Raw genomic sequence first — 19,644 nt, 5'->3', positions numbered from 1 at the left:
ACGGATCCAAACCCATTACGAACCAGCCGAGCCTGGTGAGGCACTCGGGCTCCAGCAGGAGCACAGCTGCAGCAGAGGGGGTCTGCGGAGCAGAACCAGAACCGGGGTGCCCCAGTGTGACCCCCAAGCATCAAGGGGGTGACTCGATGTGTCCGCCAGGACAACATGCCCTAAAGCAACAACATTAACCACCCACACCACAGCTCCAAGGTCACACAGCGCATGGCTTTCCAGAGCTGGTAGAAGCTCTCCTAACGGGAGAAGACTACATACACACTCATTAAAGTAACAAGGCAGCAGTTAGAAGGCTCAGTCCACAACATTGCAGTCTTTGTTTCTTTCTGCTTTTCAGCCTGGCATTAACCTCTGCTTGTTCCTTCACAGCCAACGCACGCTGACCCAGCTCCCCACTCGAACCTCATTACAGTAACACGACGATATCGCGATGGATAGAAGTGAGGTCAGATACTGAAGCCTAAGCTTGAATTTGCTTTGTTTCAAAACCAGTTTGGAAGTTCACAGGGGAACAAAAAAAAACACAACTTGTATAAAGTATTGCATCATTAGCTATAAGCCAGAAAACTGGGGGGAAAAAGAGTACTTTCTTCAGAAACGGTCTTACTCATGACACAACACTGCGCCCACTGAGACATCCAGGCCTCACAGGGAGACTACACCCATCACTGGCCTGACTGGGGCAGACAGCCGGCTGACGAGCTGACGAGCACGCCAGCCCCACTCCTGGACTGCCCTGTGCCCAGCCAGGCAGGTGCCTACAGTAACTTCAGGGGGGGGAGGGACACTCTTCTGACATTAACTTTTTATGAACAAAACGCAGCCACCAAAATAAACCTGCACATTGAAGCATGAGCCCTGTTGCTAGAGTCCTGAGTGATACAACATGTGAGGAGGTAGGCGGGCCAGCGGCCAAGGAGCAGGGCCTGCTCCCAGGAGGCTGTGGGCTCCTGCACTCTCGGTGAAGCCCCCTGAGCGAGTTCCTGACCTGCGGGGGGGTCGGAAAACACAGAGTCTGTAGCAAGACGCACTGCAGCAGGGCTCCTTCTCAGCCAGCGAGCAGAAAACCCCCTTCCAGCCGGGTGGAAGAACACAATTTAGTTTTTCAAAGAAAAGCAACTGCAAAATTCTGAGGATATATTTGCAGGAATACTCTTTTTTGTGTGTGTGCAGACAACCTGGCATCCTCTCTTTGAAAATGGGAAATGTTATTTTTATAGCTACTTTTCTGAGGCCGGACGCCCCCGGGATGCAGCAGAGGTTTCTCATCTCCGGCCTGTCAGGGCGCACAAAGGATATCCTGTGTAACTGCAGCGTAGCGGAGCTGCTCTCGTTCCTCACCGCTCTCTGCACATCTGAGCCGAGCGCGCGCGCGGCACAGGCAGAAGTTGTACCAGCTGTGGCATATGCTACAACAGGAGAAAACAAATTTCCAAGTACTTCACGAATTAGCAGAGAACTAATTGTCACCGGATTCAGTTCATTATGTGTGCACGCGGGCTGCCTGTTTGTCTTTAACGATTACAAAGAAGTAGAGATGGGGACAGAAGAGATTCTCCTGGATAATTGACACTTATTCCCCGACAGCTGGCTGATCACTGTCAAAACCAAACAGGACTGCATCCCAACAGCTCCCTTTATGGCACCCAGATACAAGCCCTGAGGTCGGGCAGACAGTTTTAGCACCCATATCCAAAATGAAATGGCCACACATTCTTAACCGGTACTCACAAACATACTCCCCCCCTCTCTCCCATTCCCCCACCCCCAGACACAAACAGTGCCTAATTTAACATTCTGTTCCTACATCGTTGTGGGGAGCTCTTTCGGAACGCTTCTCTTATAGATCTCAAAACAGCTTGTAATTACTTTTAATAAACAGTGTAAGAAATAAATCAAGCGCAAACAGATAAAAAATGAGCTCTCAGGAGGATAAAATGCCACTGAGTCTTTGCAAACAAATAACTCAAGATTATTTTTTTAGGAAAATGCGCTGTGCCTCGGCCACGGGCAGCACGAGCCTCTGACCCCCAGCCCTGTCCAGTGCGGGGCAGGAGAGTCAGCAGGCTGAGACGGGCTCTCCCAACACAGCACAGGGGAGAACTGCAGGACAGAGCTGCCCTGGGACTGTCTCACAACAGCTCGCCTCCAGCTGAAATCAACCACACTGCTGAAAATCATTACTCCTCTCCTGCCTTATTTTTTTTATTATTTGGAGTTTGGCATGCAGCTCAAACTCTATATCGGGATCTGATGGTGAAAGAAGGGATGACAAGGATTGAACACCAGTGAAAGCATGTGGTCTTTAACACCGTCGACGTGGCAACCCAGGCATTTACTTTCTGTTTTAAGGTAACTGCTAATGTGGATGATGGGTGGTTGGGCTGAGAAACTTTGATGAGCCACACTGCAAGCATCAGGCATGAGTGTCCAGCCACCAGTCTGAAAACACACCCCACCCTTCTTGAAACAGACACTTCAGCAATTTCACACCTTGGAGTGCGAGTTCTTTGGGAGCATTTACTAATGCACAGTACCAATCTCTTGTGCCGGCCATTTCAGATGAAGACCAGAGATAGGAACATGATGCAGCTGAGGGGACAGGTATCCTTGACATGTACCCGGGTACAACTGAGTGATGAGAATGACATCATTTTGGGGGGTTGTTTTTCTGGTTGGCTTCCGTTAGTCCTAATTGCTGCTGTAGGGGCTTTGGGGTTCAGTGGAGGGTGGTGGGCCTTCACAGGGAGAAGGACTGCCCTGTCCGCACTTTCCCCAGGCAGTACAGGGGTTGCAAAATTTGGACTGGCCCCTCCTTTCCGGAAAGTGAAAGTAAACCTGTGAGGGTATATTCACCTGTGCCCAGGTGCGCTGCAGAATAAACTGGTCACTCGGCACGTCACACTGCTTTGGCACTGGATGGGCCATCTGCTCGGATTGCAAGGAAGCATTCCTCAGACTCAGCAAAGGGTTAACAGCACGTTCTACTGGAGCGTGGCCCCACGACTATTGACACACTACTCCCCATCTCTCTCCGTGGGCTCCTGGCAGTTCTGCCTGGCTGGTGCCAGGTGGTGTGCAATGTGCGCGCGAGAGGTTGGGTACAACATCGTCTGTTCGCTCGCATCACGCGGAGGGTGTGCACCAGGCACAGCACCAGGCAGCCAAGGTAGAATCTTCCATCAGGCCGACTCTCTCAACACACACACACACAGACAAACCTAAAGCAAGAGCAAAAAACCATGTTTGGATGATTGCACAGAGGGTTGCACTGAAACTAGTCAAGGGGAGATCTTCTCTACAAGACTAGCAGCGCACGCCTATACACTGTGTCCAAACCTATTTTAATACAACCCTTAAAATTAAAAAAATCAGACAACAGCAAAATGTATACAACTCAGAAAACCTATCCTAGACTAACTAACTGGGGGAGGGCTGTTCTCCACACTGCTAGCTAGCAACCGAGCAAGTGATTCCAATTAACTGCTCCACTATTCCAGTCCATCCTCTCCAGAGGTCAGCCATTGTCATAGGCCAGGCTCGGCCCAGACCCGCACCCTTCCCAGCCTGCCTGCACGGCACTGCTCCACACACCAGTCCACACGGTCCTTGTCGACACATCTAGGAAGAGCTATTCTGTACACAGAATGTAATTCCTGGCATTCCTGTTTCATTTGCGAAAGACGTTTAAAAATAAAAAGAGATGAGCTGCACCAGTCCCAGGCGGGCAGTGTGTGTATGAAGTGAGCATGCATGCTTTTGCTCTCTGAACACACTCCTCACACTGGAGTCAGCAGTTGTACATGCAGATACGGGTACACCATCTGGGGTTCAATTTGTTCACATTCCTGACTTCTCAGCACGGCAATTTTATACAGCAGAGGAATTAGTGCCTGTTTCAGACGTGGTCATTCTTCAGACTTATACTGTACAGTGGATTTTGTACCTGCTTCAAAGCAGCATTGCTGTTGGTGTGGCAGAGCTGAGTGTCCTTACTGTAAAGCAGGCCGCTACAAGGCATTTCAATATTTCTGGGGGTCTGTTTCCCAGTAATTCATCAGCATAAGTCCAACACACAGCTACTCAGGAAAGAAATTCAGGCAGTGACACACCCTGAACTGAGTTTCTCCTTGCCTTGCTGTATCCGATTGGGAATCTTGTTTTCCAGTACCCAGGGTCTGAATCAGCCCACACTCCTCAAGCCCTGCTCAAGTTTCCAGGTGGACAGAGAGGATCTAAGCTGGGTAATAAGAGCAGGTGGAAGTACAGGGTACTGGACTTCGCATTGATAATCTAGGTCCAAGGGCTACATCAGCAAAGCACACTGAGCTGTGAAATACACACTCTCCACTAGTGCCGAAATGTGAGTTGCAATGGGTGGTGAAGAGACTGGGGCAGGAGGAATGGACTTTATCTTCATATTCTACATGAGGGATGGTTTGGCAGATTTATCAGGCTGCAGGCGTGTGTGTGAGATGCACTGTACAATAACCCCAGCCCACTGTTGAAAGGCACCATCAGTGTAATCCCTCCATTCACACAGTTAGGTAGTTAGGGTGACAGACCTTGCAGCTGCAGTGTGTCTCCTAGTGTCATCCGAGGGCAGAGTGGGTGGAAAGAGAAGGCAGGACACAGTTAGTCAAGGAGTCCACAGCAACACAATTCAAGGGCACACACAGTTGTAAATAACAGGGCCACACTGGCAGGAATCCTTACCTAGGTACATATGCAAGTTAAACTTTTTGGACATTTAAGAGAGGGTGTCTGCACATCTTACTCTCTGCTTTTTCCTTAAGCACTCTCCTGCATTTCACAGAGCACTGTGGAGCCTGCTGCCCCCGATGGGCACAAGCCTAGGCTGGCATGCATGGTCAGACAAGGAGTTATAGCATAGCTGTCATTACCATTCTCACACAGGCCTAACCCAACACTGCACTACGCTGACAGATAGTACCACCAGCGCCCACTTCATTTCCTGTGCAAAGCAAATCGGGTCCGGAAAGCTTTTTTATGGTGCTGTTGCTATTGGTTAGAAGGGAATGTCTGGGGTATTAAGATGCCACGTACCCCAAATCCCATTGAGAGAGTGGGAGGGAGGGAGAGAGAGGGAGGCAATGAATAACACTCAATACTCTAATAATCTCAGATAAAAGAAAGGTTAAACACAATATGCTAATTGAAATTTGTTCACTGATTAGAGGCAATGGAGAAGAGAGGGCTCCTTGCTGTGATTCCAGTGCAAGGGTGATTAGAGGTATTAATACAAGCATGCTTCCTCAGGACACTTGGAATCGCAGAAAGGAATCGCATCCACGCTCAAATTTAATAACACTGCATGGACGGCCTGAAATATTTAAGGAATAATTTGCTTAAAATCCAAAAGAACAGAAGATCGTTGCCTTTCTTTAAAAATCCCTGTTATCACAAAGCATCTGTTTTCTGCTCAGCTTTCCGTCTGAGCAGTAAAATCCTTGCTTTCAGCTTTGTGGTGAGTTCTCGCTTCTTTTTTTTTTGTTGTTTCCTTCTTTGTGTGTTTGTCTCTCTCTGGGATGCTCCAGCTCTTTTCCAGTCTTTTTTCCCTTCTTTATTGTTTTCTGCTGTGCTCCTGAAACCTATAAGGACCCCCCTCCCTCCCTCCCTTCTTCCCTCCTCGCAGCGAGGCAGCACAGAGGTGAGAAGAGAAAAGATCCAGGAGTGGATGGTAAACAGGGTCTAAAATTAAAACCTGAACACAAAGCAGGCTGTGATTAAATACACTGCAGGGAGTGCACAGCCCAGGGGTGGCCCAGAGGCACGACTCCTGACTGCCTCAAGAGCCCTGGTCACTGCGCCGATGCTCCGTGCGGCTAAAAATAGGCCGAGTGGATAACCTGAGGGAGATCCGATTTCTGGAGCTCGTCGGAGTCAATTACCTCAACTGCGGCACAGTCAGACGCAGGCAGGCCCTGCCCCCTGCCCTGTGCGTTCCGGCGGCATTTAATAACGGAACCGCCCCGCCCCCGCCCGGCCCGATTCGGTAACCGAGTTTCCGTCAAGCCGCACCGGACCGGCGCCGCGGCCGCGCCGTGGTGAGGCGCCGGACGATGAGGAGGCGCTACCCTCCGCCCGCTCCCCGCTCCTCTCCCGTCTCCTCAGGACGAGCGCAGCCCCCCCGCCCACAACCAGCTGTCCCGTGGTTTTCAACACCTACTGTACTAAAACTACCACCACTACTAAGAATATTAAAACTCCGTTCAATTAAAAACCGCAAAGCCGAACTGCAGGCGAGACAGAAAAATGCCGTGCAGAGCCGACCAGAACAGATTCTGATTTATTTTTAAACCTTTCTTACACTACCGTTGGACCAATCAACTATACAAACAGGACTCGATCTACATTTGGATTAATGTAGAAAACTTTCTTTTCTAAAATGTTTCTTTTGTTTGTTTGTTTGTTTGTTTGTTTTTTTTTTGTGAGAATTCTTTCCTAAGGAATTATCTTCTACAGAAAATAAGAACTAGCCGAAACTGAAGGAGGTGTATCCAAGGCAATCGGCAGTTATTACAGAGAGACCCTGTGCTGCTGTAAAGGTCACACCCCAGTAAATGTTTTGAGAGGTACCCAAATTTGTGGGTCCACAGCCTTCAGGGCCAAAGATGAGATAAACGTACAACAAATGTTCAAATGAAAAGAGAAGAAATATGTCACGCTGCCTGACCTGCACTGTGAACTGTGCCCGGGGCACAGCGGGCAGAGAGCTCTGCAGACACACAGACATGTACTGGAAAATATAGCTTTCATCTGTCTCTCTTGTTTCAGGGAATCACCCTCCACTTTAATATCAGCTATGAAGTCCTTAGCCTCCTCCTTCACAGCTCACATCTTTTACCATGACTCCCCAGTCCACAGTCCAGAGAGAGACACGGGCTCTCCCCAGTCCACAGTCCAGAGAGAGACACGGGCTCTCCCCAGTCCACAGTCCAGAGAGAGACACACGGCTCTCCCCAGTCCACAGTCCAGAGAGAGACACACTGGCTCTCCCCAGTCCACAGTCCAGAGAGAGACACACGGCTCTCCCAAGTCCACAGTCCAGAGAGAGACACACGGGCTCTCCCCAGTCCACAGTCCAGAGAGAGACACACGGGCTCTCCCCAGTCCACAGTGCCTGTCCAGAGGTTGGTCCAGTGAGGGAAACTTAGACACTCGATACTTTGTACAGTTTGACGGTGGAAGGAAGGTCAGAGCTCTTATACATCTCTATTTCAAGGAATGGGTCAGTTCCAAAGCACTGTTTCAGTGAACCTGGGAGAAGGCAGAAGGTTTTGCATTTGCGAGTCCCGTCAGGAGCCTATCCAGCTCCCTCTCGCCCGTACTTCCCCTTTCGCTGGCGAGCCAGTCTTTTCAGTCCTTGATAAGGAACCCCTGTGCCCCGGCCCCCTCTCTGCCCTTCCAGACGACGAGATGAATTAAACAGAATGATAAAACGGCTCCTCTTTTCAGAGAGGGGTATTAAAGAGCCCGGTATGTATCTGACACGTTCTTTCATCCCTGTAAATAAATTATACATATTGACTGAGCAGTTAGAGGGACTGATAGATACATCTGCAGGAATTTATGTATCCTACATGCTTCCCCGGTCCTCTTTAATCTCAGATGAATTATAGATACTGATTGACTACGCTCTCCTTCCCAGCTCAGGCACGTGAGCAGGATAGAGCTGCTGGTTGACCTTTTCCTGAAATGCTTTTTTCCTCCCCTTTTCAGTCCTCCTGATAAATAATAGATATTTCTTCCTCATTTTTTTACATCTTTTCCTGCACTAGTCACTCCTTCACGACAGGCGGACGAACCGTTGCCACACACTGGTTAGTCTCCAACGCCAGGGGCTGCCAGGGTAAATGATACACTTCCTGTTCGTTTCCGTGCCCTTCTGCACTGACGCTGCCTGACCTGCACTGTGAACTGTGCCCGGGGTACAGTGGGCAGAGAGCTCTGCAGACACACAGCACATAGTAAAGGCAGAAGAGCCTACCCACAAGCAATTCGGACACAAGACAGCAGACATTAGGCACAAGCACCCAGTCTTAATGTCCCCCTCTTTTAAGAAATTTAAAAGAGGCGTCACTTGCAACAGATTACAGTCCCGTGAAATACGTATTACGCTGGAGATGAGCGTGTAACCTTGTCTCAGATACAGAGTGCCCAACTCTCAGTCACACCAGCGATATGTTCAGAACCTGCCACATATGTCCATTCAGAGTCATGTGTGCTGAATCCTCCTCATGTGTCATGTGTGTCCCCAACGGTTTGCCTTCAACTGCTCTGAATTCCCTTCTCAAGCATCAGGGAGCGCTATGGGGCAGAACACAATCTCCACTGCATGTGTCCAGGGGCACGCAGGGGGTACAAAGGCAGTCTCTCAGGATAATGTGGGATTGTTCTTTTTTTTGTCTATCTGCCATATTGTGGTGCTGTTTCCCCCCCGACACACACAAAAAGTTGATCACAAGAAAACAGAAAGTCATCTTGAGCCCGGATTCTTAGTAACAGGAAAACCAGAGAAAGGGGAATGTCCCAGCAGGAGAAGGAGCGTTAGATTCTCCTGTAGGAAGCACCGTGTGAATGGACAATCTCTTACGTTAAATAATTCCTGTTCTAAAAGTCTGGGAAGCCTAGCGTTAGCCCAGCTAGACGCATCCCAGATGATCTGTCTCCCTGCTTGCTGGTGCAGTGGCTCATTTTGAAGGCAGCCTGAAGAAAGACGCTGTCAGGGCCCTGACGTTTTTTAAAAGCCGGTAAGAAGAGCAAATGATCCCAATTTGGCCGAGCTATTTGGAACCGCAAATAACTGAGCTGTTGAAAAAAACTTGTTAAACGGAACTACGGAGTCTAGAGGCAGGCAGAGCACAGCCATACTGTACAGTGTGTGTGCAACACACGGCAAATTACAAAAATGAATTAAACCAGACAGCTGGACATCCCCGGATTCGTGTGAGCGGTATCACAGAGGATCATGCGTGACAACAGAATCAGCTTTATGGTGACAACAGAGTTTTCCAGTGGGCTCACCGTGGAACATGCCTGATGAGGCCATGGCCGACTGACCGGCCAAGATGTTCCAGCGGCCTGGTCGGCAGGCGTCAGCGTGCACACGCTCAGAGACAGCTCTCTTTCAGCGCTCCGACAAGCTAAAGACGGAGAAAACACTGATCTGCAGGAGGCGAGAAAGGCCGTCCTTCCACACTCTCTCAAGCTGGTTTTCTTCCTACTGCCAGATCCACGTTTCTCAGACTGAAGACCGGGGAAATTAAGATGCTGTCAAAAACAACGGATGTGACAGCCGACAGCCGAGTCCTACAGCAGAAGAAATTCCTCTCCGTATTCCTACACGCACGCTCCTAATCTTTTTGAAGCCCTCCTTCAGGCCAAGTCAGACTTTTGTTAAGATTCTGGTCAAAACCCATCGTTAAGCTGGAGCTGCAAAATGGGCGAAAGAGGAAAGGAGCGGGCTCTGACAGATTGCGGACAGCACTTGTGTGTTTAAAACGCCTGTTTAACGAGGCAAGCGCTGCTTGAAAGGCCCCGGGTTCAGGCAGGCCAGCAAACAGAGAGGGTCCCCCACTCGGGATGCTCCAAGGCTTCGAGCAGCTCGACAGATCTGGACCCAGGTCACATCTGCAGCTCGGGGGCTGGGAGAGGGTGTCCATCTGTCCGGGGCCAATTAACCACTTCCTTCCTGCGGTGCTGCGACCACTTCCCATGTCTGCAGACCTGCAGCGCATGAAGGTCTGAACAAAAGATGACTCAGACGAGAATGACCCTTGCGCTTTTCTCTTCTACAAAATCAATTAATTGCCCGGCTAATGAATGCCTCAATGAAAACGCTTTGGAAGACGTTTTGCCAACATGCTGTTCTTTACGCTAGTTTGTTTTATTTTTTTGTGCTGGACATCAGAGATGCTGATCCAGCCAAAATCCCGACTGCAAAAGGTTAGGGAGCAGCTTGATAAACAAACTGCTGCTGATGGGCAAAAGTACATAACTTGGTTACATGAGAATAGAAAATTGATTTGTTCTTATTATGAGTGATAATAATGACATGGGAAAATCAGATGAAAAGTCTGCAGGGTGCATGACAGTGTGACAAATATTATTTCAGACAGGCCTCAGTGCTCTCATGAACACCCCCATTTTTCTACATTGCAACGCAGTTTGTTTAAATGGAAGATTTCAATCAACAAGCTATAATAAAACACTCTCCTTCAGGCTCAGTTCCTCTAAAACCCAGCTGATCATTTTGCGTTGGTATGCCAATCTCGCTAATTAAAACCTTCAGCACTACTTAACAGCAAAGCCAAATTTCTGTTTGTTTTTACTGTATATCTGGCTCCAGTTCAAACAGACCTCCAGCCTTACAGTAAAAATAAAAGCAACACTTTGCAGTCATTAAGGTCTGCTGGTCTGGACTTTTAAAATAACTCAAATCCAATGAATGGCCATCTATTTGGAAAGTGCTGTGAGAACCACATTTACAAGAGACTGCAATCGGCATTCGACCTGATGCCCACAGCATCTCGAGGATCAGCAGAACCAACTTTCCCCTTCGAGCTTCCAGGAAAGGTCCTTCAGCTCTTCCGAAAGCTTGACCATCTTTGTCTCACCCGATGAGATGAAAGCTGATAAGAGAGCAGAAAATCTACCCCACTTCAAAGCTCAGGCCCACGTGCAGAACGGAGCTGCTGGTTGACGAGAGAGAACTCCTTCTTCTCTCGTTTTTCTGCTGCAAAGACGTCCCATCTAAAACGTTTCTCACTGCAGAGATAACTCAGGGCCCTGCAGAAACAAATGCAGGCTGGACCAGAGATGCGATGACAGCACGAGTTCTCTGACGCAGGAATCCAGAAAGGAGCAGAATGAAGAACCGGACCTGGCCAACAGTAGTAACGACAACAGGGAGCAGGTCAATTAGAGACCCCCGTTTGTTGGAAAAGAGAAGGAAGCCTGCAAGGCCATGAAAAGAAATGTCAGGACAAGACAGTTCTCTGCAGCGTTCACTTATTAAACTGAACACAGGGCTGGCAGCGCTTGCTTCAACGATCGCTTTCAACGTTGTCGTCAGCTCTCAGTTGTACACAGTAAATGTATTTTTGTATCTGCAAATCAAAAAAAGGCAACAGCCCCCCAAAAATTAACAAAACGGCAGTGTGTTTTTTCTTCACTTCCTCCCTCTCCTCGGCGCCGATCATGAGACTTTAAGAACAGGTACGGCAGAGCCTCTCCAGAGACCTGCCAGTGTGGCGTCCTCACTCATCAGGGTTAATTAAGTGACAGGTAAGGAAACTACAACTATGCAGAAAAAAAGGCAATAAATATCTAAAAAGCCCAGACAGGATGTCAGAATCGGCGAGGGGTAGGGGCTCTGTTTGGGGTGCAGCAGTTAGCAGATGTTGGAGGGCTGTAAATTGATTGAGATGCAGTGTCAGCCTTGCGTTAATGATGAGACTGAGAAAGGGAACGAAGATGTGTGTGTGTGTAGGGGGGGGGGGGGGGTGATCACACCTTGACAAGCACTGTCGAGGATCCTGTGAGTGTGGCAGGAAAGGTGTTTTATCAACAGCTCCTGCGCATGAATAAATATGGAAATAGCAGGAAGACAACTGCATGGTGTGTAAGAGACCATGCATGTTCACATGCTCGTGCACATCAGGTGTGTTAGGGACGGGGGGTACACTGTGAACCCCTTTGTCACGCATGAAGAAACTGTGATCGCAGCCGAACGTGAATATATATTAAGTAAAGATTAAGAGTACTGTCAGAGCATCTGCAAAGTAGCAGCGAAAAAAACTGAACAACGATTACCCAAGCTGCCAAAAGCTACAGTACGGAAAAAGTGCAAACTGAACGCATTAATCATTAAAAGCACGGAGCAAACAAATTAAACAAGTTGCACTGCACTGAAGCAACCTTCGTTTTCACTGAAACTCCTCATCTTTGGAAAGCAAACCTCACTATTTGTTTTTCAGCAAGCAGACAGAAAGAAAACTAGACGCCTCCATTGCATGAATTTCTTTTCAAAACCCACTGTTTATTTTGCAAATGAATTTCTATGCGATCGCTACCTTGCTGAAGTTGAAGTATTTAATATGACTCCCAGTGAGCAGTGCTCATGCAGAGATTAACGGTGATGTAACTGAGCTACAGCTATGCACAGAGAGAGCTGCCTAACTACAGCAGCTCCTTTGACAAAAAAAAGAAGGTGCAAAGTGAAAATCAGACTTAGATAGTAATGGGAAACATGCTGCATGTTTGTGTTTCTTTACAATTGCAAAATGAGTGCTGTAAAGCGTGAGAACACATTTGGCATTTCTGTAATATAAATTAGACATCTTTCCTTACAAATGTATTAAGAGCAATATGAACGCTAAGCTTGGTACGTGCAGGGCAGTATTACTGTTATAATAAAGACAATATAGTCTCATGTATTCTTTGTTTTAATGGATAATTTCATTGTCTAGGCACAACCAATACTATTAGAAAAACAATAGTGTCCCAACACACTAAAGAATTCTAAATGCTTGCAAATGACTATGCATTACCAAAACATAGTAAACTTTAATACATTTTACTTAAGAAGTCAGAGTGGCAATCTTCAAGACAAGCACCTTTTAAAGAGTACAAAGGAAATATACAAAAAGCCTTTCTAAGAGGAAATAAAGCATTTCATAAGAGGAAATAAAAAAAGCACTGAAATGTGTAGAAATGTAGCTCCTCTGTGATCACTCTTTAATTTCCTTCTGGCAAATTCTCAGCCTGCTGAAGGTTAATGCAAATCGGTCTATTTTATTATTTAAAGACGTCATCAATCTTTGAAGATGGAAAAAAATAATAATAATAGCACTTAAAATAATCTGCTTCAATTCCTAATTAATCTCCTCCTGGTTTCTAACAATTATGATGTTAATTAACCCAAAATTCCCTCCTTGGCTGAAACGTATAGGATCCCCGCGTTTTCCCATTATAGCCCCGGTATCTTTATAAATCATCGGCTTTTCGGAAATGAACTGCAGGAAAGCTGCCGACTCCGAGCAGAGCCAGGGGGCTGGATGGGAAGTCAAGGCTCTCGTGGAATCGCAGCCATGGCCTGGAGACGTACAGGACCCAGGCCGAGCTCGCTAGCACCCCACCGTGGTGCTGAATCTGTGCCGGGATAGCCCTTCAGGGACCAAGCAATGTTCCAGCACACCCAGGGACATAAATGTCAGCATTCTGGCATCTTCAGCCAATTCCCCCAAATGTTGAATTCTAAAATCACCACTCGTTGGGGTGACCCCCAATTTGCACATCAATCGCAACGTTAATTGCTTAATCAAGTGTGTGTCCAACTGACTTGTCCTAGCCCAGCCACTCGGGCCTCGTTACTGAGACTGCCAGGCTAGCTGAAAGCCCGTTAAAAGCACAATGAGCGGCAAAGCCACAATGCATACAGGTCGCAACCCTGTGAAGCACAATTTACTCATGAAGGCAACTCGGCTTAAGCAGTACGCCCTTCTTTCGCAGAAGACAAAAGAGTTCCCGTACGTGTGCTCAGAGAAAGTAAATGAGCTTCTACATCTATTGGCTGTCATGCTATAAAAAGGTTGTGGAGTAATTGCCCAAAGTGCCAGCCATTTGTTTTCAGATTATCCACGGGCCCACTCATAAATCTCGGGAATGCAATTGGCTCCATTTGTTTAATGCAACGGAAACGGGAAAAGAGGAGGGAAAAAAAAAACTGAACACTGCCGAAACCATTAATTACAGCAAACTCTTTCTGAACGCACACAAAATGAGCTTCTGCAAGGAAACGTGCCTGGGATTCAGTACTCTGTTCGAGTCCACTGTAGAATCACATCACCTTAATAACCTGGAGCACCATCAATTATTATTGACGACTACACCCAATATTTCTATCTCATTATCTAATATTTGTTTTGGATTTTCCTTTACTGCACGGGCAACGTGGTCAAAGACTGCTGATTTGGTTAAGCACTTGGAAAAACCACACAGCCATCACTGCACAGCAAAGCTGCTTTGTCCTAGAGGGATCCGAAGAGTTGCAACCACAAACAAAAACCAGGAAGCCCTTTTTTGCAGACCAGTCAGTTTAATGCCCAAGAAGGCTGTTAGTGTCAGATTGGCGACATCCCTGCGTGTGGACCATGTCAGTGGGGTCTGAAGACAGGGGTGAGAGATCAGATCAGTACTTACCAATCATGTGGTTGGCAACATGAATCTGGATCTCCCTTTCCGTCTCGAAGGTCATTTGGCACTTGATGCACTGGTAGGTTTTTTTCTGGAAAACAGAAGCAGGCTCAGGATGTAATCGGAAGACAGACCTCAGCGTGCAGCAGACAAATCAGTGCCTCTAGCCAGAAGTGCCTAGGAATAAAAGCTGATAGAGGGTGAAGGTTTTCTAGTTTCTCCAGTTCTCTTAGCGCAACACAAGCTCAAGCTGAACGCCGCGTCTCCCACCTCTAAAGAGAGACACCGACACCCCGGAGAACGAGGACAGTGAGACCGCATGTCTGTGGACCTAGTAATTAAAGATAAAACATCGCCAGGAAATCAATTCTCCGAAGCAGAGCCCTTCGAGAAGTGAGACGGAGCTGCACTGGCGCGGTTTTAACACTCCTCAAAAATGTGAAGTTTTCATTCAGGAAACAGGGCATAGGAATGAGATGTAAAAGCAAAAACAAACCAAAACGTCAGGTTACCCACAGGTGGGTTCTGCTCCACCTTCGGCCAGTTGTGAAAGGTTTGTATATCAATGTCAGCTGAAGCGCTCTGCTCCCTCACCATTTTCAGCTTACGTGTGTGCGAATGCAGTGAGCTCTAGGGCTTGTGCTAACACTTCTGCTTCAGGGAACCAGGGTTATGGACATAGCCCAACGTTTTCCTCCAACTTCTCAAGGTGATCACCATGACTGGGCTGGCAAAGCAAACTGTCCAAAAAGAACTCCCTCTTTGTGGGGGACGAGAGGAGAGGTTGGCGATGAAGAGGAGGAAGAGGCCGTGCCCTTGCTGTGGCAAGCGAGTTATATCCCTTGAAGAAGAGGTGAGGGGACCCCAGAATATGCCTGAATCAAGCCTCATGTGTGCACATTAGCATTGCAGTACAGCTCTTACAGTTAGCCTGCCCAGCCTAGGAAGCAGTAACTTAACTGTAACCCAGACAATGAACAGGTTGGATACTAACTGGGTCACGCTGGGCATTTCCAAAAGCAAGGCACTGTGGGTGAACACAGACACTCCATTAATACAAAACAACAAGTAAATGAGAAGTGAAAAAGTAAATTGCTAATATGTGTTGCATAATAACATACTGGTACCAAGATAAAATTCACTAATGGTACCAAGAGACGTACATGGATGCATGAGTGGGTCCGTATGCAACAGAAGCAACCTGTGCTGTAGCTGGACCAGAGAGTTAATGTACAGAGGCAGTAAAAGAAAGGAAGGGGTGTGTGCACAATGCAAGAATGATAACAGAGTCAAACTGTACTGTAGAGCTGTGGAACCAGTGACAAAATCCTAGCAGATCCCATAGGAATCCACAACTGACAGGCCAGTGGTACCGGTAGCTAAGTGCCAGTGTGACTCTTGCAAAATCCTCACAAACATCGCACACAGCTCCACTCCGTAAACAGGCAACAGAGAGACGGTCCAAAAACATTAACCTAGCCTGTCCAGAGAGAAGGCACAGCAATGTCATCTACACCAGCTCCAAGCTGAAAAGCAAGACACTGTGTTGTATACCCCTGAACTGGAGAGTTCGATGTTAGCGAGCGGAGCCCACAATGCTGGTACTGGGGAAGGAGCAAAGAAAATACCGTTCTTCCACAGGTCTAAGCCAAGGGGGTACACACCAACAGCTGAGTGTGCTCTACCGGGACAAAAAAACTATAACAGCAGTACACCATGTGTGTGAAAACAAAGAGGAAAGAAAAGAAATGGGATTTATAAAAGCAGGAGAAGAAAAAACATACAAAACGTGAGAAAGTGGTAGGGAAGTTCTCCTTCTTCTTCTCCTTTTTGTGATATGCTGGAAGACGCCAAGTTTGCAGACAGCCAGAGGGGCTGCTTGAGTGACACTGATATACAAACCTTCAACATTTGGTCTAAGACGGAGCACAACCCATTTGTGATCATAACGTCTCGCAATCGAAAGCAGGTGGTGTAATCTGAGGTGTGATCTCTGGAAATAGAAGCCGCATGTTAAGTCAAGATTTATTTAGAAACTCTATACTCACTTTCTGGGCAGGAGCTGCCTCTGGCCCCTTCTTCTGGCTGCTAGTTTCAGGGGTCATCTCCCGGTGGTCCAACTGGATGTGGCTTTCCAGGTCCTCCAGGCTCTCAAACTTCACAGCACACTCTGGGCAGCGCAATCCAGCCAGAGGCTTCTCGCTGGGTTCCTGGGGTGCCCCGCTGCCACCTCCCCCAGCACCGCTGCTCGACGACTGGCCGTTGGTGCCTCTGCTCATGCAGCCTGCACACAGGCCGTAAGGCAGCCCGTTGACATCTAGCTTCACCAAGTCCTGCTTGTTCTTGAACTCCTTCAGGCACAGGGCACATTTGTACAGCTTCTGGAGCTGCCCATTGGGGGAGGAGGAGGCCGAGTTGGTGGCCAGCTTCTGCATGTGGAAAGTGCCGTGGATCTTCAGCTCTAGCGTGGAGGTGACTGTCTGCATGCAGACCACACAGCGAAAGCCGGTGAGAGAGTTGCGTAGGTCAGGGTGCATCTGGCAGTGCTCGATGAACTCCTCCTCACTCTGCAGGGGCATCTTGCAGATGCGGCAGGTCCCCGTGTCCAGGCTCTTGCTATGCGTCACTTTGTGCTCCGTGAGCGTGAGAAGGGATGGGAAGCGTTCCCCACAGATGGGGCACATGTAGTGCTTGGCCGGACCGCGGTGGGTCTGCATGTGCTCCCGGAGCCCGTTCTCGGAGAAGAAGGTCCGTGAGCAGACGTTGCACTTGTGGCTGCCTTTGATGAACTCTGCCTTCTTGCGGGAGCAGTCGTCCTCCCCGGGCCGGATGTTGTGATCGCGCAGGCGGTGGTTCTGCAGCAGGGCCTCCATCGTGTAGGCCGCTCCACAGATGTCACAGCCGTACATAGGCTCGGAGGCATCCACGTCGTCTTCGCTGGCCTCGTGGCTGTTGGCCGTCTCCTGGCTCTTCAGTAACATGTTCTGCAGGTCCGGAGCCTCGGCGGCCCTCTTGGCAGCCGGGGGCACCCCGTTGGGTGTCCCGTTCTGGCTGCTGCTGCCTCCATCAAAGACGCAGTGCTTTTCCCGCAAATGCTTCTCCAATAGGATGATGGCGTGGAAAGCCTTGCTGCAGAAGCGGCAGTTGTACTTCTTGCTGTGGGTCGTGATGTGGCACTGCAGCTCCACCTCTGTGCTGAACATCTCACCGCAGAAGATGCACTTGCGGGCCTTGGCTGGGTTGCCTAGATGGCTGTGCTTAACGTGCAGCTGCAGATCGGTCTCCTTGCGGAAATCCCAGTTGCAGGCAGTACAGCGGTACATCTTCTTCTCGTTGCTGTGCTTGACAGCCAGGTGCACCTGGATGGAGACCTTGGAGTCAAAGACCTCCTGACACAACGTGCAGTGGTACAGGACAAAGGTGTGCATGTCCAGGAGGTGCTTCTGCAGGTCATCCACTGAGGAAAACTGCTTGTCACAGCTCTCGCAGACATAGTGGGTGGATGTGGTCATGTAGTGGACTGTCAAGTGCTGCAGAAGTGAGTCCTGGGAGTCAAAATCCTCCTTGCACTGAGGGCAGGACTGCTTCCTCAGGAGCAGCTCCAGATGAGACTTCAAGTGAGCTTGGAAACCCTCAAAGCTGGCGAACTTGAGGTCACATTGATTGCATGGGTACTCGCCATTGGAGCCCGGGGTGGCATTCGCTACCAGCCTCTGCCTTTTTGGCGAGGATATCTCAACATCAGAGGAGACAGGGCTGTGGTCCGCCTTGGAGCGCTTGTTGTTAGCCAGTGGGATGTTCTTGTGGTTCTCCTTGATGTGCTTGGTAAGTTTCAGGATGGAGCCAAAGATGGGAGAGTTGGTGCAGTACGGGCAGGAGTAGACTTCCATGAAGGACTGAGATGGCTGTATGACAGGGGATTCCAGCTTGGAGCTGCCCACATTGCAGTGAGTCTGCTGGATGTGCTCAGTCAGGGAGGACTCCGTGAGGAAGCCCATGGAGCACTGGTTGCAGAAGAAGGCATGGTTTCCTTCAAGGGTGCTAGAGGCAGCACCAGGGAGGCAATGGGTCATGCGGATGTGCTCCTGCAGGCTGTTGATGTCAGCAAACATCTCTGGGCAGTAGTTGCAGTGGAAGGCAGAGACGTTGCTGAACTGCAAGACGGGAAAAGCGCTGCTGTTGCGGTGGGCCTTGCGGATGTGCTCATTCAAGTTGTAAAGCGTGGGCAAGGAGTCCAGGCACATCTGGCACGTGTGGCTCTGCTGAGGCTTGTCGGCATGGATGGTCTTGAGGTGGATCTCCAGTACAGCCAGGCTATTGAAATCCCTCTTGGAGCAGTAGGGACAGCTGTAAGTGACTTTTGCCGGCCAGTTCTGGCCATCTTCTCGTTCCGAGGAGCCGTGCTTCCGTGAGGCCCTGGAGGGCTTGAGGGTGGAATCGGGAGTGGAACCTCTCTCCACAGAAGCACTGGAGTCCGGAGTGGCGCTGCTCATGGAGGCCACGCTGCCAAGGACCGGATCGGGACTGATGCTATGGTTGCTGGAATCAGGCTGCCGGTGGCTGTCCAAGTGGCAGTAGACATCCTCCACCGAGGCGAACTGCTCCGGGCACATGGGGCACTTGTGCTTCTTGTTGGCATGCGTCTGGTCGATGTGGTTGAGAAGGGAGCCCTCGTCCGAGAAGACCTCGGGACAGTGGATGCACTGGAGGTCAGCCTTCTCGGAGAGCTGGGGGTGGCGAGTGAGGACGTGTTTCTCCAGCTCCTCCGTCTGGCTGAAGGTCTCCTCGCAGTAGTCGCACATGTACAGGTCATCCTTCTTGCCCATGTCCTTCTCGGCCCGCGCCATGTGCTCCTTGTTCTTCTTGTGGGCCTGCATGTGGCTCTGCAAGGAGCTGGTGGAGGAGAAGCCCCGCTTGCAGACCGTGCATTTGAAGGGCTTGCTGGAGCTGTGCGTCTTGAGGTGGATCTTCAGGTGGTCGCTGCGCGAGAAGGCCGCCTCGCACTCGTGGCAGTGGTACTTTTTGTCTCCCGTGTGCAGCTTGACGTGACGGTCTCGGCTGCGCTTGTGCTTGAAGAGCCGGCTGCAGTAGGTGCACTTGAAGGGGAGCTTGTCGCTGTGGATCTGCTCGTGGCGCTTCAGGTAGCTGAGCCGGCTGAAGGACTTGTCACAGAACTGGCAAGGGTAGGGCAGCCCCGTGCCTCCTTCCTCCTCCCCCATTCCGAGGTCACAGCTGTCCCCCAGCATCTGTGAGGGTGATGCCACGTCTTTGCTGGAGGGGGAGGATGCCACCCAGGAGAGATGAGGGTCATCATCGCCATCTGCAACCGAGAGCAGACAGAATATTTAGAAAAAAAGTGAAGAATAAAAGACGCCAATTCCCACCGTGCCTGTGAAATAAGGACATCAT

The 19,644-nt window shown here is 49.4% G+C and overlaps 1 protein-coding gene across 5 annotated transcripts in view; it reads right to left on the bottom strand.

Annotated features, from left to right (window-relative positions):
- znf423 (zinc finger protein 423) overlaps nt 1-19,644 on the bottom strand; it is a 130,321-nt gene that overhangs the window by 51,003 nt on the left and 59,674 nt on the right. For 4 of the 5 annotated variants that reach the window (XM_088613925.1, XM_088613929.1, XM_088613928.1 and 1 more), the window contains 3 exons: nt 16,284-19,555; nt 14,242-14,326; nt 4,581-4,601 (listed from right to left, as the gene is read on the bottom strand). In XM_088613925.1, the coding sequence (XP_088470051.1) occupies nt 4,581-4,601; nt 14,242-14,326; nt 16,284-19,555 (3,378 nt within the window). The remainder of the gene's footprint in view (nt 1-4,580; nt 4,602-14,241; nt 14,327-16,283; nt 19,556-19,644) is intronic. The other variant, XM_088613926.1, reaches the window with a different exon arrangement.

Source organism: Lepisosteus platostomus, chromosome 20, assembly GCF_059453375.1.
Source record: "Lepisosteus platostomus isolate fLepPlt1 chromosome 20, fLepPlt1.hap1, whole genome shotgun sequence".
Lineage (NCBI taxonomy): Eukaryota > Metazoa > Chordata > Actinopteri > Semionotiformes > Lepisosteidae > Lepisosteus > Lepisosteus platostomus.
This window is presented reverse-complemented; position numbering and strand designations above follow the sequence as displayed.